The sequence below is a fragment of the Dipodomys spectabilis genome, unplaced genomic scaffold (genome assembly GCF_019054845.1).
Source record: "Dipodomys spectabilis isolate Male_0828 unplaced genomic scaffold, ASM1905484v1 ptg000138l, whole genome shotgun sequence".
NCBI classification, from domain to species: Eukaryota; Metazoa; Chordata; class Mammalia; order Rodentia; family Heteromyidae; genus Dipodomys; species Dipodomys spectabilis.
In genome coordinates, this window is record NW_024870815.1 from 14,732,435 (window position 1) to 14,760,403 (window position 27,969).

General features: G+C 33.8%; 1 protein-coding gene across 1 annotated transcript in view; it reads left to right on the top strand.

Moving 5' to 3' along the window:
- Ndufs4 (NADH:ubiquinone oxidoreductase subunit S4) overlaps window positions 1-27,969 on the top strand; it is a 72,063-nt gene that overhangs the window by 28,345 nt on the left and 15,749 nt on the right. The window contains exons 3-4 of the mRNA XM_042690609.1: window positions 22,389-22,561; window positions 25,725-25,798. Of these exons, the coding sequence (XP_042546543.1) occupies window positions 22,389-22,561; window positions 25,725-25,798 (247 nt within the window). The remainder of the gene's footprint in view (window positions 1-22,388; window positions 22,562-25,724; window positions 25,799-27,969) is intronic.

A 27,969-nucleotide genomic window follows, 5' to 3' on the forward strand; every position in this document is an offset into this window, starting at 1 on the left:
CAGCTTAGAATAGTCTTCAAAGTGCTGATTTTCTATCTTCTACAAAATCTTTGGGTGTTTTCTGTTGGTGTAGGATAACTACTAAAATTCTAATATAGGCTTTGAGGTCTTCCATGATTTAGTTCCTGCCTTTTTAGGTTTATCATATACCATTATCTTTTATACAGTGTTCTGTGCTCTACCTCCACAAAGCCTATTCTGTTCTTTGTCCTGCTTCAGAGCAATCAGAGTTCTTATTCACACTGTTTTTATGCTTTTAACCCACTAGCCAGGTCTTCATTTAATCACTATGCATTTATTCTTCAAATATTAATCAAACATCAGTTGCTTATTCAAGTTCAAAAGAAATGTATGTATACATACATACATTGTTATTGATACGTGAGAGCACTATTTCAATATTTCTTAGAGCTATTCTTTTAAGCCCCAGATGCTGACATACTGTTTTAGTATTATGGTTTACTCACTATAAAAATCTCAAGATTTTATAAAGTCCCATAATAGTGCTCTTTAGTGCTCTTCTTGCTAAAGAATGAACAAATCAAACAAGTCAACATATTGCTCTAAACAATCTGCTATGAAACATATCAGAGTGGTTTATTGTGATGTTTTTAGTTTTGTGTCATAAAATATCTGTATTCTTTTGATGAATTTAGTTGTTATATAAAGCTTTCCCCCAAGTTGTCATTTTTCTTGAAGTTTTATCAATCAAATGTCAGTATTTTATTTTAGCCAGAGTCAATTCAGATTTTAGCATAAATAATTAAAACAAATAGGTAATCTTCAAACATTGAGTCTTAACTACTCCTTCAGTTTTATACTCAAAATATTAAATAATTCAGTAGGTAACATACTGCTGATAGATTTTTATGTCATATTTCTACTCATGTTCTAATAGAAGAGTATATAGCCCTAATGACAAGATCAGAGGCTCAGCAGAGAACTTACAGAAACACTGAATAGTTAGCATGAATTACAATTGTATTTTGAACCAAAAAAATGGAGATATTTATAGCCCAACATTAATGATAGAAGTATCAGCTTATATAAAGCAAATAACTGAGTATTTTGAAGTATATAGAAACAGTATTTTATTTATTTTGAGCCAGTCTTGGGGATTCAAACTCAGGGTCTGGGCACTGTGCCTGAGCTTTGGTGCTCAAGACTAGTGCTCTACCACTTGAGCCAAAGCTCCACTTTCAGCTTTTTGTGTGTTTCATTGGAGATAAGAATCTCATGGACCTGCCCAGGCTAGATTGAAAGCACAGCCTTAGATCTCAGCCTCCCAAGTAGCTAAGATTTTAGGCATGAGCCACTGGCACTTTGCTGGAAACTGTTTTAATGTCACTATCATGTCATATAAACTAATTTATTAGATTAGTATATTTGTGTATGTATGTATGTATGTTGTTGAATATACAGGGGCTTGAATCCAGGGCTTAACTCTATCTCCAGTATTCTATTTTTATTAGCCATCCTGAATTAGGTAATTGCATGTTTGTACCTGAAATAGGATAGAATCTAGAGTATTAATTGAGTTTAAGGGAGTTAGCTTATTTGCATGATCTCACTGGATATTGATACATAATATATTTTCAAAACTAATGTAGATGTCTGGGAACTATTAATTGGAAGATAGTTTTTTTTTTTTTTAAATTTTATTTTATTTTATTTGAGAACATACTGTACAGAGGGGTTACAATTACACGGGCAGGATAATGCATACATTTCTTACCAAGCATTGCAGCCTCCTCCTTTGTTTACCCTTCCCCTCCCTTCCTAGCCTCCCCCTCCCCCCCCACCCAATCATACCCCCCCTTTCCCCCCCACACCGACATTGTAAAGCTGGTTTTGACATGACATTTTGTACTTCTCATTGTTGCAACAGGTCCACCTGAATCCTTAAACGACTTGTTTGTCCCCGTCTCCTCCACATGTTATACTGACATCAAATATAGTGAAAGCGGGGGTTACACTGTGGGGGAGGGACATCCAAAGCAACAAAGAAATAATCTTATAAATGTGTTAGAAACACATGCATGTAAGAAACAAAAACATTAAAATACATATTTGAGGGTTCGTTTTCCTAACATCACATTATCTGACTTTTTCCGCTTGACTCATACCTATACTAGATATTGCAAATAAGGGAAACCATGGGACCTATGTTTCTTTGGGCCTGGCTTACTTCACTTAATATAATTTTTTCCAAGCCTTTCCATTTAATTGGAAGATAGTTTTAATGATTATTTCTAATTCTATTTTCAGAAAATGGATCCTACATATTCAATACTAGAGGATAACTTCATAGGTTACTCATTATTGTGACTAATTGTTTTTAATTTTTAAAACAGTTTTGTTCCAGAGAAATTTTACATGAGAATCCAATAAATAATAAAACAGGTGAAAGCTCAGCTGCAAGAGTTCAGTGGTAGGGTCAGAACACACAAAGATTTGTTAGCCTCAGGAGAGCCTTATGAAAGGCGTGAGATTTGGAAACATAGTGTAAATCTATTCTTGGTTCTCCCAACTTTAACTTTTAACTCTCATTTGTTTTTGAGGCTGTTCTTCATAATACTGATCAGCAACACATACTAGAAAACTGTTTCTTAAGGAGAACCAAGTCTCTTTTAACAAATTGTGCAAATTATAAAACCCTTTCATCTACATTTGTTTCATATATAATTTGTGTGTGGGGGTTGTGTGTGGTTCTGGACTTGAACTTAGGGCCTTATGCTCTTGCTGAGCTTTTCTTTTTGCTTACAGCTACCACTGTACCACTTTGAGCCGTACCTGTGGTTCCAAATTAATTGAAATAATAGTGTCTTGGATTTGTCTGCCTTGGTTTGCTTCCAACCAAGATTCTCAGATGTCAAACTCTAGGATTATAAACCTAAGCCACAGAGGTACTTGTCTACATATGTAAAATTTAACCAAAAATGTGTAGTCCATTAAAAAACTACAGTATACATATAGTACGATTTCATTTATTTGACATCTTAGAAAAGGCAGACTACCAAATATAGAAATTGGGGGCTGGGAAGGTGGCTCAGTGGTAGAGCGCTTGCCTTGCATGCCTGAGGTCCTGGGTTCGATTCCTCAGCACCACATAAGCAAAATGAAAAAAGCCGGAAGTGGCGCTGGGGCTCAAGTGTTAGAGCGCTAGCCTTGAGCTGAAGAGCTGAGGGACAGTGCCCAGGCCCAGAGTTCAGGCCCCACAACCGGACACACACACAAAAAAAAAAAAGAAAAAAGAAATGTACCAAATATAGAAATTGACCAGTAGTTGTCAGGACTGGGTTGGCTCAGCAGGGTTAACAATAAAGGAACATGAGTATTTTGGTGAGGGATCTAACTGTTCTTGCTTGAGGTGGTAATTCTTTTGTTATACCTATCTATATTTGTATTTATTTGTAAAAGAAAAAAATCATAGAGCTGTATAATAAAAAGCAACATTCCCTATATATTATTATATTAATTTTTAAAAAGATGATGAAGGCTTTTTTAAAGTTTGATATTAACCTACTTTTTTTGCATCTTCTTCTTTTTTTTTTTTTTCTGTCGGTCATGGGGCTTGAACTCAGTCCTGGGTGCTGTCCCTATGCAATTTTTGTTCAAGGCTAGCACTTTGAGCTACCTCATCACTTCGGTTTTCTGGTGGTTAATTAGAAATGAGGTTAACAGATTTTCCTGCCTACTTTGGCTTTAACCACAATCCTTAGATCTCAGCTTCCTGAGTAGCTAAGATTACAAGTGTGAGCCACCACCAGGGCACTATTTTTTTTGCATCTTCTAACCATTGGTTTCAAGTCTACCTTAGTAATACATAGAGAGTATGCTGCTTTCTACATGACAAGCCCCTTTTTACTGAATTTGAAGCCAGCTCTTTGGTTCCAGAATTAGTGGTTTTTAAAGGATGATCTGTAAGGGTGTTCAAGACTATTTTAGGCCTCCAAAGTCCAGCTATTTTCATAATTAGCCTGTGTCTTGATTTGTGTTACACTGATGGTACAAAGTAATCATGGTAAAACTGCTGGCACTTTAGTACAAATCCAGGCATTTAGTCACTAGTCATTGTATCCTCTTTCTTTTCAGTCAAAGTTTTAATTTTTTTCAGTTTAATGAAGAAGTTATATTAAGGGGCTGTATTAGAGTTTGAACTTGGGTCCTCATGTGGTCAACTTGCTTGCTTGTTTTATTTTACCACTTGAGCCACACCTCTAGCTCTGCTTTTTGCTGGTTAATTGGGAAGAGAGTTTCACAGACTTTTCTTCCTAGCTGGCTTCAGATCACTGTCCTCCATGTTTCAACCTTCTTAGTAGTAGTTAAGATTAAAGCTGTAATCTATTTGTGCCTGAATTTTTTTAATTAAAAAATCTCAACTTTGTGTGTACATCATTTTATGTTACATGTAGTAAAACAGAAGTATTCATAAAACACTTGTGCTACATCTAAGAGTACAGTGATTTTATTAAGAAAAATCTCTTGTATACTTTATAGTTATTAAAAATTGGATTAATCTCTTTTTATGATACAACTTTTCACTGAAAAGCAACAGAGGACCAGTGATGGTTATCTTGTCTTCAGAATGTAGCAGCCATTTTTCTCAGAAATGAACGATGAACTTTAAGTTTCAAATTCTAAGTTTCATAGATCTTGATTCTGCCACTAATGTGATTAAGCTTGACACCTTAGTACTTAAAGAAGACTATAATGGAATTGGAGGTGACACTATCAAATGTGACCCTCATCCTTTTTTTGTTTGTTTTTTGGTGCTGGTACTGGGACTTGAACTCAGGGCCTGGGTGCTGTCCCTGAGCTGTTTTGCTGTAGGCTCGTGCTCTACCACTTGAGCCACAGCTCCACTTCTGGCTTTTTTGATGCTTAATTGGAGCTAAGAGTCTCACAGATTTTCCTGCCTGAGCTGGCTTCCAACTGTGATCATCAGATCTCAGCCCCCAAAAATGTGTCTTTTTGACATCAGTAATGTACTATATTAACACTTGGAAGATGCACATATCTCTATAACCAGTATTCTCTATATGACCAATGTATGGCCATGCACTGGTAACGTTTCATTTAAAGTACAATACAGAACATTATATTTTAATATAATCACATATGAAACTATTGAGTCTATTGAGGTATTGGTTCTAAGTAGATTTCTTTTTTTTTTTGGTCGGTCGTGGGGCTTGAACTCTGGGCCTGGGCGCTGTCCCTCAGCTCTTCAGCTCAAGGCAAGCACTCTACCACTTGAGCTACTTCCTCTAAGTAGATTTCTGTATGAGGATACTTTTTTTCATATGGTACATCAAAACATCCTAGCATAGTAGTATGAATGTAAGCACAGATAATAGAATTTGTCTTCTATTAAGCTAGATATTAACAAAATGTTCAAAACTGCAGATTAGAGCCACTTTTCACTTGACTTTTACCTTTGAGAGTATAGTTTTTTCTCATTGAAATGTTACTTATATTAGTTATATAACAGGCTTATATGTTAAGTATATATTTAATTTTACTTCATCTAAATGTATTATGTAGTAAATATGAAGTCTCAGTAACTTTTAAGAGGACTTTTGAGACCAAAAAATAAACAATCTCCTAAGTCTTCTATTTTCTGAGCTAAACATCCCAGGGCTTTGATTTATTTCACATTACTTTGATTACCTTCCAGTATCATTGAATCTATAAAATGTTGTTTTGAGGATTTCTTATGATACTACAATGTGATATAGGGTGTGTATAGGAAGGTTGTTGCCCCATTCCTTAAAAATCAGAACATTTATAACAACATCATTTAAAATGGAAGTTCTGATACTTATGCAGATTTCATAGACAGCTAAAATCTCAGATAATTCTTGGTATGTACCATTATCTAGTCATACTCTTTCGGCCATCTTAAGTGTGTCTTGGTATTATTTCTGTTATTTTAGATTCACTGAAAGACCATGTTTCTAAGTAAAGCTGTTTATAACTGTTTATATATATGCAGAATTTACTATATTAGCATGCAATAAACTAATGAAATTTTCATAATAAATTAAAGGAATTTCCCTGGCGTTTTGTGGATGTTAGTACCAGTATAAGTATATTTAAAAAATTGTGCAGAAATGGTCAGATAAGTTGATGTTAAGCGAAATGAACCCCAAGATAAGGACTCAGATATTTTTTTTCTTTCTTGCTATTGTTTCTTACATATTTATAAGGTATTTCTTTGTTGCTTTGTATGTCCCTCCCCAATGGTATAACCCCTGTTTTCACTGTATTTGATGTTGGTATAATTTGTAGAGGGGAAGGGAAAAAACAAATTGTTTAAATAGGGATACAGGTGAACCCATCGCAACAATGAGATGTACAAGATGTTTTGTGGTAAAACAAACTTTACAACTTTGCCGTGGGGGCAGAGAGGGGGATTGGAAGGGGAAACAAAGGATGAGGCAACAATGCTTGATAAATGCACTCATTACCTTGCCCATGTAATTGTAACCCCTCTGTACGGTATTTTCACAATTAAAAAAAAAGTATTTCTACACTTGATTGGCAAGTGCAAGGCCCTGAGTGCTGGTACTGATATTGATTTTTTCTGGGGGGGAGGGAAACATAAAACTACTAAAAAAATTTGTTTTCTTCTGAGTATTAATTGTATATTGACTACATACACATACACATAGTCATTCTTCTTAGCATAGAACATAAAGGGGAAAAAGTCTGCCTAGGTGGGATTTTTTTTTTTTTAGTACAATGAATCCATTCTCATTTTGGCACTGTATACAATGTTGACATTGTTAGCAAACAGATCTTCAGAGGGAAAAATTGTAGTAATTCATAGATTACTGTTAATAAAGAATTTTATATCTGAGTATATGGTACATTTTTAATCAGTCATTTAAAAAATGTCTTCTCATAGATAAACTAATCTTTTCATTAATAAAAAAATGAGATAGTAAAAACATAGGATACCATATCTTAATTTTATAAATGTGTAGAAGCACAAGTTGTTTTTTTTCTTAAAAAAGTTTTTGTATGTTGCACTATTATGTTTTCCAAATACACAATACTTCCTATAGATAATAAGGAAAGCTTACAAATGGTTGTTTGCTTGGCCCTTGGTTTTTGTTGTAGGAGGAGCTATACCACAGAGGTTGGATAAAGAATGTCTTTGCCTTTGTGCTTTATGAAGAGGGCAACTTTTTCCCCTTTCTGCATACTCCCACCCCAATCTCCTTTCAGTACGTTTGGTGAATACCCATGTCCAATGAACATTTTTTTTATATTCCCTTTGATTATTTGAAAGAAAGAAGTTAAATTTGCAGTGTTCTTTAAATATTTTGAGTAGAGGCACTCCCCCTCCCCCCCAAAAAAATTACAAAATTAGACCTACAGGTGTTCTTTTGAATTGATTTTAAATCATTCTTGATACTCATTTTAATATAGTGATTGTTACAGTTGCCCTACATTATTTAGTACTGCATTAAAAATAATAATAAAAGAGATGTGTTCTCATAAAATGTAAGAATTTTTAAAATTTAGTGAAAAATTTTAGTGAAAATAATACAAAATGAGTTAAATAGCTTGGATATTTGTGTATTACTTTTTGGCAAAAGTATGTTGACTAGTTATTATTCCTTTATTCTTCCTATACTTATTCAACAAATTCTTTGAGCATTTAACGTGCCATATACTGTGCCTTCTATATTTTCATTGACAAATTATTTTAATGTATGTGCTTTATTATTTTATTTGAAAACTAAGCACCACCTGTTTTAATTTTTACACATGTGTTATGGTTGTACATATATCTTCAATTTAAATACATATGGAAAAGGAAACCTTTCATTTGGCATTTTATAAATCTTAAATCTTTCTTGTGGTATACAGAGTAGGAAAGGGTAGATTTCATTTAAAACTTTGAGAAATTATAATACACTACTGTTAATGTAAAATCCTAACATTTTGGACATTTTTAGTAGTCTCTGTTATCTTTATTAAAAGTTAGGTATGCATGTAAAACAGTAAGTCTCCTTAATGTTGCCAAATTGTTGTATTTTATTGCTTAAAACAATTTCTTCCAAATAACAATAAAACAGCAGCAGTTTAAGCTTTATTACTTGCAATAGGTAATTGCTATTTGAGTAATAACCACATGGTGCTAACAGCATGAGTTTATTAATATTACTGTACCAACTTAAATTAAAAACTGGCCGTTAAGAGGTAACCCTCACAAAAAGATAAATTTCAGTTAAAAGCTTACATTTACTTTTACTCTTTGCTTCTTTTTTAAGGAGTCAGTTTTCTTTTGGTGAGATTACTTTCTTTTGGTGTATAACAGTGCTATCTCTGCTAGATTATAAGTAGTGTCTGCCATTGAGGTTATACAGCCCTCTAGCATCTCAAGTGTCTGTTTTGTCTGGACTTTACTCACACAGCATTCTTGTGCAAAAATTTCAAGGCTTTAGTCTGGAGCTCTGGGTCAAAGGATATGTCTCTTTGAAGGGTAGACAGGGATTTTTTTTTTTTATGTTTTATTCACTAAGTAGTATTTCATTTTACATCAAAGAATAGCCTTTGAGAACCTACCATGGTGGCAGTTTAGCATGTGGGTTTTTTTCTATAAAACTTTCAGTACATATGGATGTTTCTTCAGGTTTTTTAGTCTATACAAATGCTTGTTTTCTTCCACTTAGATACGAGTATTAAAATTAAAAGAGAAAAGAGAATGCCTACATAGAAACACTGAAAAAGCACAGTATAGTTTATATCTTAAAAGCAACTGTGGTGTGTTGCAGTATACATCCCATGAACCTCCTGTCAGCTACTGAACAAGTAATTGATGAATATCCTTTAGGATAATTTGACTATAATTCTGAGGAAGAAGAATGAATAATGATTTTGAAAGTACATTTCAGTGTGAAATAACTATTCTTTATCAGCTTTTTTTGGGTACTAACATGTATGTTGGGGGAGAGGGTACTGATTTTGAGAAATAACCAAGACTGGAGTAATGAAAATGTTAAGATTTAAGTGAAGGTGAAAGGTTGTTTTTTTTTCTGTATTTTTTGCATAGATTAGGTACTAAAATTTTAATCACATTATAAATGATTGCTTATATCCTTAGGTGATTATTGAATTGCATTTTATGTTTCTGTTATATGATGTGTATACTTAAGCATAAGATCTAATATTAAAAGTTTGTTTTTGTGTTTATACATGACATACTGTGAAAATATTGAAAATTTATCAAAATAGAATTGTTGGGTTATTTAAATTGGAAATGTTTTACACAGAAATGACAGCAGTTTTAAAATAAGTACAGCTATCTGACATTTCATCTAACAATAGTGATTATTAAACAAGTGAGATTACTTATCACATATTATTTCTAGATAGAATTCTATGCAAATCTTGTGTTTGTTTTCTAATATATATTTAATTAAAATATTTTTACATATTATCAGACTGTATAAAACTAAGAATTTAAAAATATTTATGAATGAAGTGAATGCTATGATTGATAATATATGCAGACAAGAACTATTAAACCTTAAAATAGAGAATTATCTTTCTATATTTAAATTGTTTAAAGAACAAAAGATCTTTCCTCTACAGTATTCAGCCATCTCTATTATCTGTGATTTTTCAGTAATTAAAGCAGATTTATTTTCTTCTTTGTTCCTCTTTGGAATACTTGAACAATGCTGAAGAATTGAACTGACTGGAATGTTTTATCTTTCAAAAGCTTTAAAGTTCTATATAGCAATTAGCAAAATACAGTAAAGGTTTAAACTGTTAAATAGCCACAACATCTTTAATGCATAGACCTGTACTATGCTAGAGCTGTATAACAGTTCCCCATTGTATGTCTCTTTTAAGGAAAGTAACTGTGTCAGTTCTTTTCTTGCTTTACTACCTGCTGTGTATGGAAATTGTGTATAGTACTTGACACTTGCTTTCAAGAATTTAAAATTCTTGCATATTATTATGTAGGAGCTTTGGCTTTCAATAAAGTTGAAATGATAATGTTTTGTTTGGATTTTATATAAAGGTTTTTCTTGTATTTTAAAGATTACACATATGTGAAAATACATTGTTAGTCTATTATTTTTAGTGAATACAGAATATGTAAGCTGTATATTATCTCCTTGCAAATTGCTTGTCTTTTTTTATTTGACTGCTAAGCTGATCATTAAATTTATACTGAAAAATACAGATACCTAGTACTTCATTTTGTACTGTATTTCAGTGTAAGTTTTTGCTTTTGATCTCAGTAAAGAATATTTTTAGAGTTGTAGCTTATTTTTTATTAGGTCAATTTATCAGATAATTTAAAAAATTAAAAATTCATCCAGATACTATCATTCATGTCCATAATTTGATAGTTCTCAATGAAGGTAGGTGTAAGAAGAGGTAGGGAAATAGTAGTAGCATGTTTTGGTGACAATTATTCTTTTTCTTTTATGTGTCATATATCTCAAGGAATAGAATTAGAGCAGAGGAATGAAAAATGTAGACATTGGAGTTAGAGACTAGCAGGCTTTGATTTTGTTCTATGCTTAGGATTTCTGATTTTATATAACCTACTATCTACTTTGATTCTACTTTTCAAACTATTATCTGCAAGCTTGCAAATGTTCATATTTACAGAATGGGTACTTTATCTTAAAAATAGGGCAGTGTTATGGTATCTTCACTGTATGCAGTGTACTGTACCTCTGTGGATAGGGTTTTTGTTCAGTTGCCATATCCTGTTTAATACTTAACTTGTAAAGTATTTTGTATTGCTTGTTAATAAGAGTATACAAATTTTAATGCTCTGGTAAGACAGACATAAAAACAATTTTAATTTTAATGTTCCCTGAGCAATATAGGACACAGAAATGCCCCAAATATTGCTCTGGAAAGACTAATTGAAATCAAAGAACTGAGGAGCAGATTATTTTGCTGACTTACCTCTATTACACTCGCTACTGAGTATATAATCTATTAATGGAAAAAACTGAAACTTAATTAGCAGTTTGAGATTTGACATCCAAAGAGCCTCACAGACTTTCCTACTTTTCTCACAGGCTGAGTTGCTGTACAGCTGATAGGTTGGCTTTGAACTGTGATCCTCAGATCTCAGCCTCCTTAGTAGCTAAGATTATAGGCATGAGCCACTGATACCTAGCTACCAGAATTCTTTATAGCGTTTTTAAACCTATATTTAAAAAATGAGTTCATTTGGCTTTGATCAGAAAACCTGGAAAAATATTTTGTATAACTATATTATCACTTCAGAACAACTCAAAGAAAGTGATCATTAGTTTATCATTTTAATTTACTCAAATATCCTTTTTGATATTTATTAAATAATTTTTGTGGGTTTCACAAAGCCCAATTTTTTATTTTTGAATTTTTGATTTTATATGTGAAATAACAATTTGATTATTTTTTATTGAAGAACACTTAATTTTTTTTTATTTTTTGTGTGTATGCTAGAAATTGAACCTTGGGCTTTGTACTTGGTAAGCTTATCCTACCACTAGCCATACCCCAGTTCATGGGATTGCATATTAGAACCTTAGTATAAAAACATGCATTTCTAATTTCCTGTTCCTATCAACACACCTCCCCTTCACCCCCGCCCAAACACTACCACCACCAATGGGGTCTAGGTAACAGATTTGTTGAAAATGGTCTAGGAAGACAGAAAGAGAGAAGGAAATAAGGGATGGGGAGAAAAATGAGGGCGGGATTGACAAAGAAGAGAAAAAAAGGAGAGTGGAAAGGAAGGGAGAGAAGAGAAAAGAAAGAAGAGAGAAAAGAAAAAAAAGGAAGGGAGGGAAGGAGAAGGAAGGAAGAGACAGATAGGAAAGAAGGAAAAGAGAAAAAAAGAAAGGAAAGAGAAAAATTGGCTGAGCTGCTGTCCATCTGATAGGTGCTGACAAACACAGATATGTGTAGTCTCTGTACCTTACTTCTGCCAGTGGCTTGACTGGTGGTGATCCTTGCCTGCTTTTATCTTTGTACTTCTCTCTATATTTCTTGCATTTTTAAAAACAACTTTTTATGGTTCCTTTCCTCTTCCATTTTTCTATCTTTCCTTCTCCCTTCTTGTTCCTCCCTTTTCTCTTCTTTCCTTTATACTTCTGGTTCTTTTTTTCTTTCTCTTTTTCCATCTTCCTTTTCTTCTCCTAAAATGACTGGAGAGCTACATTACAACTAGAGGGTAGAGTTGGAAAATAGCCCTATAGATGTTTTTTATTTTAACTCTTTAAAAAAATATATAGGACTTTCAGAAAAATTTACTAACTGGAAAGAAAAACATTCTACATTATTTTAAAAATTTACATTATATTTTGTAGTATGATCATATTTTATTTTTAAATTTAAATTATTATATTTCTTTAAATTTTCACACTAAACTCAAAAATCATGAAAAAAAAGACTTATTTGCAAAAAAGACTTATTTGCAAATATGGCCTTAGATGTCTAGTCTTGTCTTTTAGCTGTACCTCAAAGCTTAACTTTTCTAAGTGTCCTCATTTTCTAAAATGAAAATGCCTTTTTAGACTTCTTTGAGAATACCTGCATTAAACAGGAGATCACAACGCCTTCTTTCTGATCATTTGTCTGAAGAAAGAAGCAACCCGAAATCTTCATGATTATCCTTAGTTGATTCTGAATTGAGAACACTGTTCTTCTGAGTATATCTGCTGTTTTGACATTGTGTTCTAGGGAATTTTGGAGCAAAATATTGGCCTTAGTTACAGTGCTTTATCAGTCCTGTGCATTCCTTTGTGTATAAACAGAAAATAGACACAGTTGTTAATGGTTTTTTTAATCATGTAACTTACCTTTTCCAATGTCTATGACAGTTAACTAATCTATGATATTTTACCTCTCATACATCGTTTTTGAAATTTTGCATTTCTATAATAGATAGCTCCACTGTACTTACTATCTTTCTAACAAAAAAGAATCCTTTTGATAGTTATAATCTGTTTTTAATGGTAGAAATGTAAATTTTTGTGTGTGTGTGTATGTGATAAGGATCAAACCTAGGATCCTGTGAATGCTAAACAAATGCTCTGCTGCTGAGTTACATCTATGTCTTATTCCAGAGTTTCTGTAGACCTTATTTATATTATTACTAAACTTAGTATGTTAGGTCTTTGTATGTAATTAAAGTTTTTTAATACTGATTTTAATAGTAATGCCTATGTTCAGTCATGCGTCATATAAATAGTAAGGGCTTGCTCTGAGAGGTACATCATTAGGCCATGTCATAGGCAGTCATCATATTGTCTACTTACATAAACTCATGTTACTTAAGGATAAAGCAGGAACTTTACAATAGGACTTTAAGGATAAAGAGGAACTTTATAATATGACAATGGTAGAACCGTTATCCTGGTGCTACTGCTTGTTCTGAAGTCTTCTTTGATATTAATATAGCTGTTCCAGTTTTTTTTTTTTTAATTCTTAGTTTTTCATGGTACATCTTATGCCATCCCTTTACTTTGAACTTATTTGTGAGTGCTCAGGCCCAGAGTTCAAGCCCCACGACCAACAAAACAAAAAAACAACAACAAAAAAGAATTATTTCCCCGATGTGTTTTTCTAAGAGTTGCATAGTTTGGGCTCTTACATTTAGGTGGCTTGTTTGTTTTGCAGTACTGGTTTTGAGCTCAGGACTTTAGGCTTACTAGACTTTCTGTTACTTGAGCCATACCTTTAGCTCAAATGTTTGATGAATTTTTATTTTTAATATGGTGTAAAGTTGCCATACAACTTTATCTTTTTATATTTGGATGTTCAATCTTTCTATACAATTTGTGTTACCCTGTCTAATGATTTTGATACTTTTCTTTCTTTCTTTCTTTCTTTAAATTTCTTTTTTCTGTTGTGGGGCTTGAACTCTGAGGCCTGGACACTATCCCTGAGCTCTTAAGCTTAAGGTGAGTGCTCTACCACTTGAGCCACAGTGCCACTTCCAGTTTTCAGGTGGTTAATTGGAGATAAGAGTCTCACGGACTTTCCTTCCCTGGCTGGCTTTGAACTGTGATCCTCAGATCTCAGCCTCCTGAGTAGCTAGGATTACAGGCATGAGCCATCAGCGCCTGCCTGGCTTTGATATTTTTCTTAAAAAGTATCTATCTATAGCCAGCTACTGGCTGATCAGTCTGGTCATTTAAGTGATTGGTATTATGTGTTGCATAGGTGGACTTAATATCCCTACTCTAAATATCCCTACTCTAGCTTTTTAGAACTTCACATTACTATTTCTACCTCATTGTTTGATTTTATGTATAGATTTTTTTCACTCACCTTCTTTAACAGTGACTCTTCAGAACTCTTTCTCACAAAGGTATATTGCCTCAGTGGATCCAAATATCATTGAGCCCATACAGATTCTGTATGGGATATCTGTTTAGATTCTTCTTGTAGGTTCTTCTTGACCCTCTGAGGATCTTGAAAACAGGATCCCTCTAGAATGAGAGAGTCTTAGAATCTGTTTTTCAGGTGAGATCAGGATTTTTTTTTTTAATGACTGTGCTTCAAGGGAAAATCATAGAATTCCAATATGTCATTTTGTGTGTGTGTGTGTGTGTTTGTGTTTGTGTGTGTGTGTGTCTGTGTGTGTATGTATGTATGTGTATGTGTGTGTGCTTGTACTAAGGCTTGAATTCGGGGCCTGAGCACTATCAGCTTTTTTTGTTTTTCTTCTTTAGACTCTACCACATGAAGTGTAGCTCTACTTGGGTATTTTGCTAGTTAATTGAGGATAAGAACCTCAGGGACTTTTCTGCCTACACTGGATCAAAACCTCGATCCTCAGATCTCAGCCTCCTGAGTAGCTTGGATTGCCGGCATGAGCCACTGGTATCCAGTTAATATGTCATGTGTTAAGGTAATATATTCTGACCTCTGACACTGTAAAATATAGCTTCATAAATTAAACATGTAAAGAGATTTGCCATTCCTAAACAATGTATAAAGGATCATACATCTGTATGATGTTCTAGAATATTTTTGAGTAGTTAATTACATTTTGAGTCCTTTCCTTACATTCTTGTTTTTTTTCTGTCAGTAGCTCTCTAAGAGGAATTTAATTAGGCCAATTTTGTTAATTTTTTTGTAGTTGTTCTTATGTGTAAAAAAATGAAACAATTTCTCTCCTTTGTTTTGAATGGAAACACTGAATAAAGTCAAGCTATTCAATATATACATGTTTCTCTGATTTAAGATTACATATGGAGAAATTGGCCAACTTATACATTTGTAGTAGGTTATTTCTCTTTCAGAAAGCTAATTGGATAACATATCAGAGACCATGGAAATTCTTAGAACTTTTTTCAGTAAATTACAATCTTAATGTTAACCCTCAAAGAATTGTTACTGAGATTTTCATTGCAGTAATCTGTACTTAAAAAGCAATAATTTTATTTTCTTATATAAACAATTGAGTTAAGAAATTATACTCAAATTGAGGGCCTAGGTGCTCAATACTAGTACTCTACATCTTTGAGCCACAGCTCCATTTCCAGGTTTTTGGTAGTTAATTGGAATAAGTGTATCATGGACTTTCCTGCCTGGGCTGGCTTTGAGCCACAGTCCTCAGCTCTCTGCCTCCTACATAGCCAGGATTACAGGCATGAGCCACTGGTGCCCACAACTTAATAGATTACTAATGAGGTTATTAAAACAAGAAATAAGAAGACTTGATAACTGCTTGGGAACAATGATGTTATATTACTTAGAAGTAATCTGTGCAAAATAACTTTGTTATCATTACTGTACGGATAATTATTGGGAGCTAACTCAGATAAGAAAACAGTTCATAAAGCATTAAGTATATGGATGTATTAACTTTTTCTCTTTAATACTGTTATAATGGCTTAATAGTATCATTTAAACACGATTAATATCTTCAAAGAATCTTCTGCCTCCTTCGTTTGATATTTTCTGATACTTTTCTATCTTTAAGACCTAGACAAATCTCCATTTTTATTTTGTTTAGCCCCTGTGGCATTTATCATGTATTTTATTTCATTTTTCTGATTTAATCTTTCTAAATAATGATGTGAGTAGGCTGTGTTGAACATTTTTAGAGGTGGAAGATTACTACAGAGTTTAAACAATTGACTTCTCATTGCCCCTCAGAAAGTTCCATAACTTTCTTCATAAAGGATTTTAGTGATAATTTTTAAGGAAGGTGGGATAGAATTCAGTTTGATATCAACCTCCCATTGCTTGTGCATCCTGTCCTTTTTTTTTTTTTTTTCCAGGGCTGAGAACCGAACCCAGGGCCTTGCGTGCGCCAGGCGGGCGCCCTTCCGCTGCGCTAAATCCCCAGCCCCACATCCTGTCCTTTTAAGAAAATTTCGAATAGTTAATTCTCTTGAAAACAGAGAAGCTGTTTGTACTGTTAAGCATTGTGTCCACTGTGTTATGTATGACTAGGTGCTGAAAAGTCTGTTGAATAAATTTAAAAAATCTGTTTTTGTCCAAGATAAACACTTTACATACAAAAAGGACCATGGAGGGCAAGATCATCAAGTCTCTGAAAAATATTTTAATTAAGACATACAGAGTCAAAGGTGCTATCAGCCTTGTAGCTTGGATCTAGGAGTAGGAATTTCTTATAGGCAATCTCCATAAGTACTCAAACCCCAAAGGCCAATATTTGTAACCTAGAGGTATTCCACTTTGTCTCTTGAAAGAATATTTGTAATGGGAACTTACAGTCAGAACTGAAATAATGACCAATCAGGCTGTACCTACTTAAACTATGCATACTTTTGTCCCTTCTACCTAATTCTGGTGTGTACCCTGAATATGGTAGATACTGAACTGAAGTGCTGTCTACTCTTAACATCATTGCCATGAAAAAAATCTCTTTTTTCTGCCATATTCCTTTCCAGTAAACTTACCTGTCACTTTCGCTACATTCACATCTTGCCTGAATTCCCCTGCCAGATTCAGGGATTGAGGTTGATAGTTGACTTGTCAGTAACAGTCATTACACATTTTCTAAATTGTCCTTAACTTTACACCTTTAATAAGTTTCTTGTTCAAAGTATGCATGCATTACTTGAAAGGAAGAGTGTTTGTTAGCTGCTTTTCTTTTTTAAAGATGATCTTAACTACAAAGTCTAGACAGGCTTTGAACTCACTCTGCTTCTTCAGTGTTGGAATTGCAGGCATGTGCCACTTCACCTAGCTTTAAGGATTTGTTTTTATTATTATAGATCTAACATTGTTTTTCTTTTCACTTCTCTCATGGTTGAAGTAGAATATAAACACAATAATCAAATTTAGATCAATTTTAAACTCTAAAATAAATTAAACAGATAATTGGTAACTATTAGCCTGTAACAGAACAAATTTCTAGAAGGGATATTTTTACTTACTAACATTTCAATATTTAAAATTTTCAAGATTGATCCATTCAAATACAATTTAGTTAACTTATTACCAAAAAGCCTGGTGATTTTTTTTTTTCTTTGCTAGATATATATGAAGAGACCTAGTAAAAATCCATCCAGAACTGCAGAACCCTTTTATTTATTTCTCTTTATGACAAATGTAAACTGTTAAGGTTAAGTGGGTGGGGCAACTGGAAGTAATTACTAAGGGCATAGCATTTTTGTGGTTTAATAAAGGCAGAAACTAATTATTCAGTTTTTATTTAAGTGAAATAGTGCCAGAAAGGAGGTTCCTGCAGAGCAGCTGCACTCCTTCAGTGTTACCCTAATTTACCAAAGACACAACTGTCACAAACAAAACTTTTAAACTTGATATATAACCACAAAAGTAAGGAGTCTTTTGTTTGGGGTGCATGCAGAAGAACCTTTTATACAAATCAATGGGCAGATGATGGACAATGATGAAAATTTGATTCTTTGAAGTCATAATAGTCATTGAAATGTGTGAAATTCTGGCATTGAAAGGAGAGGGGCAGCAAGACTTTAAATCCTGGGTGGTTGCAAGAAGCTTGCTGGGAGGTTTTTCTGCATTTCTGACACCAACTTCCCATTGCTTGTTCCTTGCTTCCTTTGTTAAAAAAGAAAAAGTTGGATTCACACAAGATAAATGGGGACAGTTGATAACCGAATCATAGTTTTTATATGTAAAAGTAATATTTTATAATGAAAATTAGTATCTTGAACAAAATTTGTATACATATACTGGCACATACCTTCTTAATGATTTTTAAAAACTTACCTTCCTTTTAATTAAATTCCAGAAATAAAAGTTCAAGTATTAGTTCCTCCAAAATTTAAGTAGGGAAAGATGATGCTATAAAGTATTTGGATATTGGACTGTGAAATGTATCTTTGCAGTAGTAAATTTTTATCAGGTGCCTGATTCATGAATTATGATTTGACTTACTAATTTCTATTTCATAAAATAGTATATTGTAAGGTAGTCTCTGAAACTTTGTTAGGATGACATTCTTTAATAATAGAAACATAAATTTCATGCTTGATCCAGCTATTTAAAAATCTACTTAAAAATCAAATTTTAAAATTTAGTAAATCCATATGTATTATCTATAAGCTAACAGAATTTCTTAGAACTTACAGATAATTATTAACTAGTGAGGCTTAAGGTTCTTCGATGCCAGCTTGAAGGCTTCTTACATGTTTGATTTAACTGTTTGGTAATGGTAGATGATTTATGAATTAATATTTATAAATTGTTTTACCAATGAGTAATTTCATTGTTGACAGCCTCAACACATTTCTATATTGATTTTTGGAAAATTCACAGGTAATCTATGTGTGTGTATATAAGTTATAGAGAATACCATCAATCAACAGAGTTGAAACAATTTTTGGTGGTTTTAGTTGGTGGTGGAAGTTAAGTCACAGGTAGCTCAATGAGAACCTATGGGGAGAGGCAAGCACTTCAGACAGAAGTGAGTGTAGGTGCTTTTCAAGTGGTACATTGTTTTAATGGACACTTGGAGTAGGAGCTTTAAGCTATTGAAATGTCCATTAGCAAATAGGTTCTTCTGTCACTAACTGAAGCTGGTTGGATGAAACGATAACAATGGAGTGTCGTGGTTCATTTTTAAAGTGTGAGAAATCAGTTTGTCTAGACTGAAAGTGTGTCTACAGGGACCAGAAATCTTGGCGCTTCTGTGCCCTTTAGGTGTCAAGTATGTGAGAGATGCCAAGCCTTTTATTGTCTGTCTTTGGCAGCAGCTCAACTGAGCTGCAATACCTTACATGTCTTCTGCAGGCAAAAACTGTGAGTCTATGGCAAGATAATGTATACTTTAAAATTCAGAAATTCATTGCTTGAATGCCAACTTTAAATTGGGGGTAGATATCAATAAGTTACATGAAAGATTGGTAATTATGAGTTTAGAATATACAGAACTTAGCAATATTTTATAACCACTTTAGAGCGACTTCTCAATCTAAAAGTCATTCTGTTCTTTTTTTACTTACATGTAGTAAAAAAAAAAAAGAGAAATATTATTTTGAGTTTTTTCAAAGCTTTTGTTATTAAAATATTTTTGTCATGCATCGCAATACAGAAGAAAAAAACAAATATTTACTATAATCTCATTTTCATGAGTTAACCTTTATTAAGAATTTAATGTTTCCTTTCATGTAGTTAAAGAACAGTCAAATAACAATTTTTAATATTTTTTATTGTAAAGATACTGTACCGAGGGGTTACAGTTACATAAGGTAATGATTACATTTTTCTCTCGAGCATTGTTACCCCTTCCTTTGTTTTTCCCCTACCATCCCTTCCCTCCTAATCTCCTCAACTCTTCCCTCCCCCCCAACTTGTAAAGTTCATTTTCAACAAAATGTCTTGTACATCTCATTGTTTAGCATTTTGTTATTTCCTTCCCCCTCCCCAAATTAGAAAAATGTATATATAAGATACAGGGTACTGAATCAAACGATCAAAAACAAGACCATACTAAAGCTACCAGCACAATTACGTTCATTGCAGCATTATAAGATATGGACCCAACCCAGATGCCCCTCAGTAGATGAATGGATCAAAAAATGTTGTGTGTATATATAGAGAGATACATACATACACAACACACCTACACACACACAAAATGGAATTCTATACGTCCTTTAGAAAGAATGACACCACCCCATTTGTTAGGAAATGGAAAGACTTGGAAAAAATTTTACTAAGTGAAGTAAGCCAGGCCCAAAGAAACACAGGTCCTGTGGTTTTCCTTATTTGCAATAATTAGTATACGTCTAGGATAATCTTACCAGACAAATAGAAAAGGTCAAAAGCTATGTACATATGACCTTATAAGATGGAGCTAAGCGAAATGAACCCCAAAATAGGGGCACAAGAGGTTTTTTTCTGTTACTATTTTTTTTTTTTTTTTTGGGTCCGGTCGTAGGGCCTGAACTCTGGGCCTGGGCACTGTCCCTCAGCTCTTCAGCTCAAGGCTAGCACTCTACCACTTGAGCCACAGCGCCACTTCCGGCTTTTTTTTTTCTTTTTGCTTATGTGCTGCTGAGGAATCGAACCTAGGGCCTCGAGCATGCAAGGCAACCGCTCTACCACTGAGCCAACCTATGTGATTTATTTCTTTTGTATATTCTTTCGCCCATGGTATAACCCCTGTTTTCACTGTATTTGATTCCGGTACCCTGCATCTTGTATAAACAATTTTCTTTGTTAGGAATTTAGCTCAGAATGGAGAGGTTGCAGTGGAATTTTGAGATGTTCCATTCCCACAATTCTATAACATATTTTTGGTGTTAGTTTATAGTCTACTTCAACTATACTTAGGAAATAAAACTTATTAATCTAATGATATATGCATTAAACAATAAATCAATATTAAGATTGAAAATGCAATCGTAAATTCAAAGGGAGAATTAAACATTGAGGACTTTGCAAGGAATGGAGTTACTTCTAGCCATTGAATATAGGACTGTGCTTTAGATACTCAGTCATTAAAATGTAATACTTTTTTTTTTTTTTTTTCTGGTATTGTTGGGGATTGAATCGAGGACCTTGGTGCATGGTAGGCAAGCACTGTACCCCTGAGCATTGTTCCTGACCACTAAAGTCTAATAGTATTTAGAATTTTAGTTGAACATGGCAGTTAGAAATTACTCATCAAATCTTAAATTTACATTAAAAAGCTCTTATTCAAATTGTATTTATTTTTACTCACCACAGATATATAGGAATTTAAACTAGTATAGGCACCTTTAGAAGTTTTTATATTTGTGTAAATATTTATATGGATTATTTTGATAATTTCTCTAAATAGACAAGCTATGACAAAGTAACCACACCTAGTTGATGCAAGTGGAGAGATAATTGTTTTAAGTAGATTATTGGTTGCCAATTCAATAACTTCAAAGATTTCTATTTTTGGTCTTGTAGGTGGAAAAATTGATACCTCACAAATGCACCTAGTGTTTCCCCAGTATCTGTTCATACTATATTCATACTAATGATAAGGTTAATAGCATTGGTAGACTAAAACTACAAATAAAGAGCTTGAAATCGGGGGTACATAATAATGAAGTGAAAATGTTCGTTTTTTGTTTAGTTTTGATTTAATCATTTTCATGCCAAGTCTTTCTTCACTTTGAGCTGATATTAAAAGAGCCTCACACATGCTAGGCAACTGTCCTCTCACTGACACCTTCAGCCTTGATGATTTTAAGTGCGTAATTTATTAAAATGTGTTATTTATTAAAATAATATGGTTGATCCTAATATGATTTTACTTTGTTAGAATAAAGTATTTTACAAACATTGTTGGATAAAAATATACAAAATTGTAGTTAAAAAACTTACCATTGTTTTCATTTCACATTTCTGCAAAAACCATACAACTTTTTTGGCTTAACAAATTAGACTTTGAGATCAGATTTACTCATTCTCAGTAGGTTTCACCAAAGGAAGATAAAATGCTAACTAAAATTGTTTTTGGATTTTCTTCTGTTTAAAATTTAGTTGCTTCTTGTATTCCTTTACTTTTAATAATCTTTTAGCATATTTTTTTTTTCTTGTCTGATGAGTTACATCTGCTCACACTATAAGAGTATATTGACTAATAGGTTCTTATACCAACAAACTCTCCAGAAATGCTGGGTTGGGTGTAGCACAATGGCCAAGTACTTCCTAGTGTACAGGAGCGCCTAGATTCAAATAATCCCTACCACCATCAGTCAGCAAATAAATGGAAAGAAGGGAGGAACGAAGGGATCAAGGAAAGAAGGAAAAGGAAGGGAGTAAGGTAAGGATAGTAGTAAATAAGCCAGAAAGTCTATCCCAATTTATAGACATTTGGATAGAATTACATGAGTATAAAGAGTAACAAAACTGCATCACTGAATATATAGTCTGCTGAAACATGTTTGTGTGCTTGTTTTCTTTAGGATATCACGGCATTAACTGGTGTTCCAAAAGAGCATATCACAACTAGAAAGGTCAGGATATTTGTTCCTGCTCGAAATAACATGCAGTCTGGTGTAAACAACACAAAGAAATGGAAGATGGAGTTTGATACCAGAGAGCGATGGGAAAATCCTTTGATGGGTTGGGCTTCAACGTAAGTACTTTGGTTTAAAATGAACCTTGTTTTCAACTTTCCTTTTCAATGTAAATTTTTCTTTTGAAAATACTTTTTTTTTAATAGATAAATTTAAGTTTTTTTTGTTTTTTTTTTGTGGTCCAGTCGTGGGGCCTGAACTCTGGGCCTGGGCGCTGTCCCTCAGCTCTTCAGCTCAAGGCTAGCACTCTACCACTTGAGCCACAGCACCACTTCCGGCTTTTTTCTTTTTGCTTATGTGGTGCTGAGGAATCGAACCCAGGGCCTCGAGCATGCAAGGCAAGCGCTCTACCACTGAGCTACCTTCCCAGCCCCAAGATAAATTTAAGTTTTATGCTGGTGGCTCACGCTTGTAATCCTAGCTACGCAGGATGCTAAGATCTGAGGATCATAGTTCCTAGCCAGACCAGGCAGGAATATCCATGAAACTTATCTCCAGTTAACCAAAAAGCCAGCAGTAGAGCTGTGGCTTTAGTGGTAGAGTGCTAATCTTGAGTACAAAGGCTAAGGGACAGTGTCCCACCCCTGAGTTCAAGCCCCAGAATCAGCACCAAAAAGAAAAGAAAAGAAGACAAGTTTAATTTCTTAACTTTTAATTTTTCAAAATTATCTTTAAGCAGTTGTATAAAGAGGTTTCATTTCAGCCTATCAGTTTATGAGTATAATACATCTTGATCAGTGTCACTTCTTTCATCTGTTGTTCAAACTTTTGATACTTTAGGTTTCACTGTAACCAAAGACATAGGTACCATATATGTATTTCTTAAAATATGTTCGCATGTATATTTATATGAGTGTGACTCAACAAATAAACCTTAGAAATACTATTTTAAATACTATTAATTCAATGAAATTATTTTTATATAAGAATTATAAGTATTGCAAATGTGAGATTCAAGCTCCATATATTAGCCTGAAATACTTCATGAATGGTATTAATAGTTTAGTATTATTTTTATGTGTTTTTAAATTAAAGTAAAATATTATAATATGCATTTTGCTTGAGGTGTGCTGGCATCTGAGTTCAAAAGTTAGCTAATTTGAAGGAACCCTATGATTAGAAAATTCATTCTCGGGATTTTTTGGGGGGACAGGGTTAGTATATTTCTATTTTTAAAATTTTTCTATGTTGCAATTTGAATAGAATTATTTTAGGTGAACCATAAACAGTTTGTAGATGTTTTGATACCTTTAAGATTTCATGTTTCAGGCAACATATACTTATTTTGTAAATCACATGCATCTAGAGACTTCAGCAGTGTGTGTATAACTTTTTTTTTTTTTTTTTTGGGTTCGGTCTTGGGGTCTGAACTCTGGGCCTGGGTGCTGTCCCTCAGCTCTTCAGCTCAAGGCTAGCGCTCTACCACTTGAGCCACAGAGCCACTTGCGGCTTTTTTCTTTTTGCTTATGTGGTGCTGAGGAATCGAACCCAGGGCCTCAAGCATGCAAGGCAAGCGCTCTACCACTGAGCCACCTTCCCACCCCCTGTATAACTTTCTTTATACCACAAAATTTAAGTGTTCTCTTTATTCATTTTGAGTCTACAAGATTTTAATGGGGTTTTATCTATTCTAGGATTCACTGTAGTAATATATTTTCAGCATCGTACGGTGATAAACCATTGCTTATTTACTCAAGTTATACTCTGGGCAAATCACTTTATATAAGTATATAAGGCATGTTAATGCAGTTTTATATTCCTATCACTCTTGAGGATGAGGTAGAAAGATTAAGAGTTTGAGACCAGGCTGGGCTACATAATCGAACCCTGACTCAGAAGAGGAAAGGAGGGAGGGAGAGTAAGGTCAGGTAAGCTAAAGTGTTATAAAGTAGAAAAAACAGTATGTTTTCTTCATATCCATGAATGGTTCATATATGATAGCTTAACAAAAGAATAGCATACTAATTTATTTGTTGTTTTATATGACATGGAAGCCTTTAAATGAAGACCTAAAATACAGAGAAATCAGTGTTTTTCAACTCATATTTTTTGGGGGGGAGAAAAGGGGGTCAGTCTTGGGACCTGAACTGTGGGCCTAGGTGCTGTCCCTCAGCTCTTCAGCTCAAGGCTCGCACTCTACCACTTGAGCCACAGCGCCACTTCCGGCTTTTTCTGCTTATGTGGTGCTAAGGAATGAAACCCAGGGCCTCATCCATGCAACGCAAACACTCTACCACTGAGTTACCTTCCCAACCCCTTAACTTACATTTGATGCAGTTGAACAGAATATGATAGACAAAGAGGCTATACTCTAATGGTATCTGCTGAGGGAACTTAGCCATGATTCTTGACTACATCCTTGTTTTCAGAGATAAAGGTATCTCTTCCTCTGGGTACAGGGTAGGTACTTTCATAATGGGGATCTGAAAGCCTACTTTAGAGGAAGGTAGGAGAATTCTGTTACGGCCTGCTTCACGCAAGAAAGACAAGAAAACACCAGTCTACTCTTGATTATTCTCAAATGCAAAAATGCCATATTTTGAGATAACATGTCTTAAACTCTTATTAGTAGACTAAGTAAAGAATTTTTACTTTCCTATACTTACATAAATGGCTCACAGAATCATTATAACATTTGTAGAAATAGCACAATTATATTTTGAAATGCTTCATAATTTTGTTGGAATTGGAAACAGAAGGTCTCATTACCAACATAATAAGTTCGTCATTTAGCTAAGGAATCTGTAGTTCAAGCTAATGGCTTGGTTGTAGTTTGGGTTGTCAATCTGCTTAAATTTCATTTTATCATTTTGTAGTAATAGAAACATATGGAACAAAGAAAAATATTTAAAGCCTGGCCAGTTACCACATAGACTACTATTATTGTGCATATACTGGGGTTTGAACTCAAGGCCTTCACTTGTCTTTGCTTGATTGGCTGATACTCTACACCACTTGGGCCCCACCCCCAAACCATGGTGCGTGTGCTGATTTTTGAAAGCATCGAGTCTCAGACTTTACCACTCAGGCTGGCTTCCAACTAACATTGTCTGGATCTCAAGCTCCTGAGTAATTAAGATTATATGTAATATGCCAACATTCATCTAATAGTGTACTTATTTAATATTATAGTGACTTTATTTTCTGATCATTTTATTTTGAATATTAATTTGTGTGGCTGAAGCTTAATGTTAAATCTTGGAAAATGTTTCTTTCTTACAGGGCTGATCCTTTGTCCAACATGGTTCTAACTTTCAGTACTAAAGAAGATGCGATTGCCTTCGCAGAAAAAAATGGTATGCTTGGTCTCTTTATTTTTTTTTTATTCCTTTTGTTTTAGCAAGTAAGTTGAGATATTTTATGTTCTTAATCATTTAGGAATATAGTATTTGAGTTGAAGGTAGTATTTCATTATTTTTTACATTATTTTATTTTATCTTATTTTTTGTGCCAGTCCTTTAACTGAGAGTCTGGGTGCTACTCCTGAGTTTCCTACCTGGGCTGGCCTTGAACTATAGTCCTCAGATCTCAGCCTTCTGAATAGCTAGGATTCCAAGTGTGAGCCATTCTCACCAAGCATATATATTTATTCATTTTTTTGTGCCCTTACTGAAGCTTGAACTGAGGAGCCTTGTGTTCTTTCTTTCCTGTTTTGTTCATTGCTAGTTCTCTACCACTTGAGGCATGCCTCTAGTTCTACCTTTTTGCTAGTTAATTGAAGATTTGAGTCTCACTAATCTGTCTGTCCAGGCTTACTTAAGGCCAGTGTCCTTAGATCCCAGTCTCCTGAGTAGATAGGATTATATGCATGGGCCACTGACACTCGGTTTGTAACAAATCCTTCAATGTATTAATTCAGTAATTTTAATAATCATGATTAATTATGATAAATTCAGTATTTCAGATTTTTTTTTTACTATGTCAGAATACCTCCCTGAAAAAACAAAATCTAATACAGAATGTCCCATGTAAAAGACAAACTGTACTTTGAAGTAGAGCAAGGAATAAGATCATTCATCTAGCACATGCCTTATTCTAAGTCCTCTGCAAAAATCACTAACATTTGATTGATAATATCATAATTTGATTTATTCCTGTTTTGACATCTCTATTATTTACTTTTCTTATTTTGAGCTCAAATCTGGTGCCTATTGTTTAACAGCTCTTTAATTACTTATTCTAAAATTTTCCTTTAAGCCTAAATGTCTACATTTGCTGCTTTTTGGATAATTAATATAATCTCACTAATACAATTATACTAAAGCCTAAGAATATGTCAGCTTTTCAGATAACCATGTTACCCCACTGATAACTGTGTTACTCCTTTGGTTTATGGCTATCTCATTATGAACGGAAATGGAAATATCCTTTTTTCTCATTTTCTACTGTTTCGCCAGCACATGTACTAGAAGAAGGCATGAAGCCAGGCCAGTTCGGATTCTAATCTGTTTAGAAGCTCTATGATTTTGGAGTAATTCCATAATGGATTTAATGTTTTTTCATAATTAAAATAAGAATTTTTTTTTTTTTTTTTTGTGCCGGTCGTGGGGCCTGAACTCTGGGCCTGGGCACTGTCCCTCAGCTCTTCAGCTCAAGGCTAGCGCTCTATCCCTTAAGCCACAGCACCACTTCCGGCTTTTTCTGCTTATGTGGTGCTAAGGAGTCAAACCCAGGACCTCATACATGCAAGGCAAGCATTCTACCACTGAGCCACCTTCCCAGCCCTAAAATAAGAAATCTTATGAAGTAGGAATATCTGGGATAGTTTCTATATATAACAGACACCTGGTTATAATTAGTTCTCATTCTCTCCATTCTTCATCTGGTATTTCTACTTTTGTTCCCTTAGACTGAAATGCATGCTACTGTGTATTTGTCACTAATGTATAATATTTGACAAACTCTTATTTAGCATAAAGACACTCAAATTCTAGTTGTTCAAATTGAATTTCAATGAGATTTTAGTTATCTGTTTGGATGAAATAATGTCTTAAGTGCATTATTACTATAAGGCACTATAAAAATTTCAATATTAGTAGTAGTAGTACTATATTGTAACATATTTGGCATATATGTCAACATACTGTAGAAATTATTATTTAAAACATTTGCATTTCTTCTCTTATTGTTACATATCTTATTAAAATCTAAAACTCTAGGGGTAAGAGATGGGAGTATATAGGACAATGATAGAACGTGTGCTTAGCATACACTGTGTTGGACCCCAGCACCATGCCAGAAAAAAAGTCTAAAACTAGACTGTCTGGATTCAAATCTATGGTAGGTAATTATGTTCTATTTCCATTTTCTTCATATATGAAATGAGATTCACTGTGAGATTAAATGAGTTATTAAAAAACAAAGTGATTAGGATAGGGCCTGACAGTAAGTAAATAATAGTATATAAATATATCCTATTATGTTTATTAACATCCTTTCTCTTAAGAAAGATTTCCTAAGTACAATT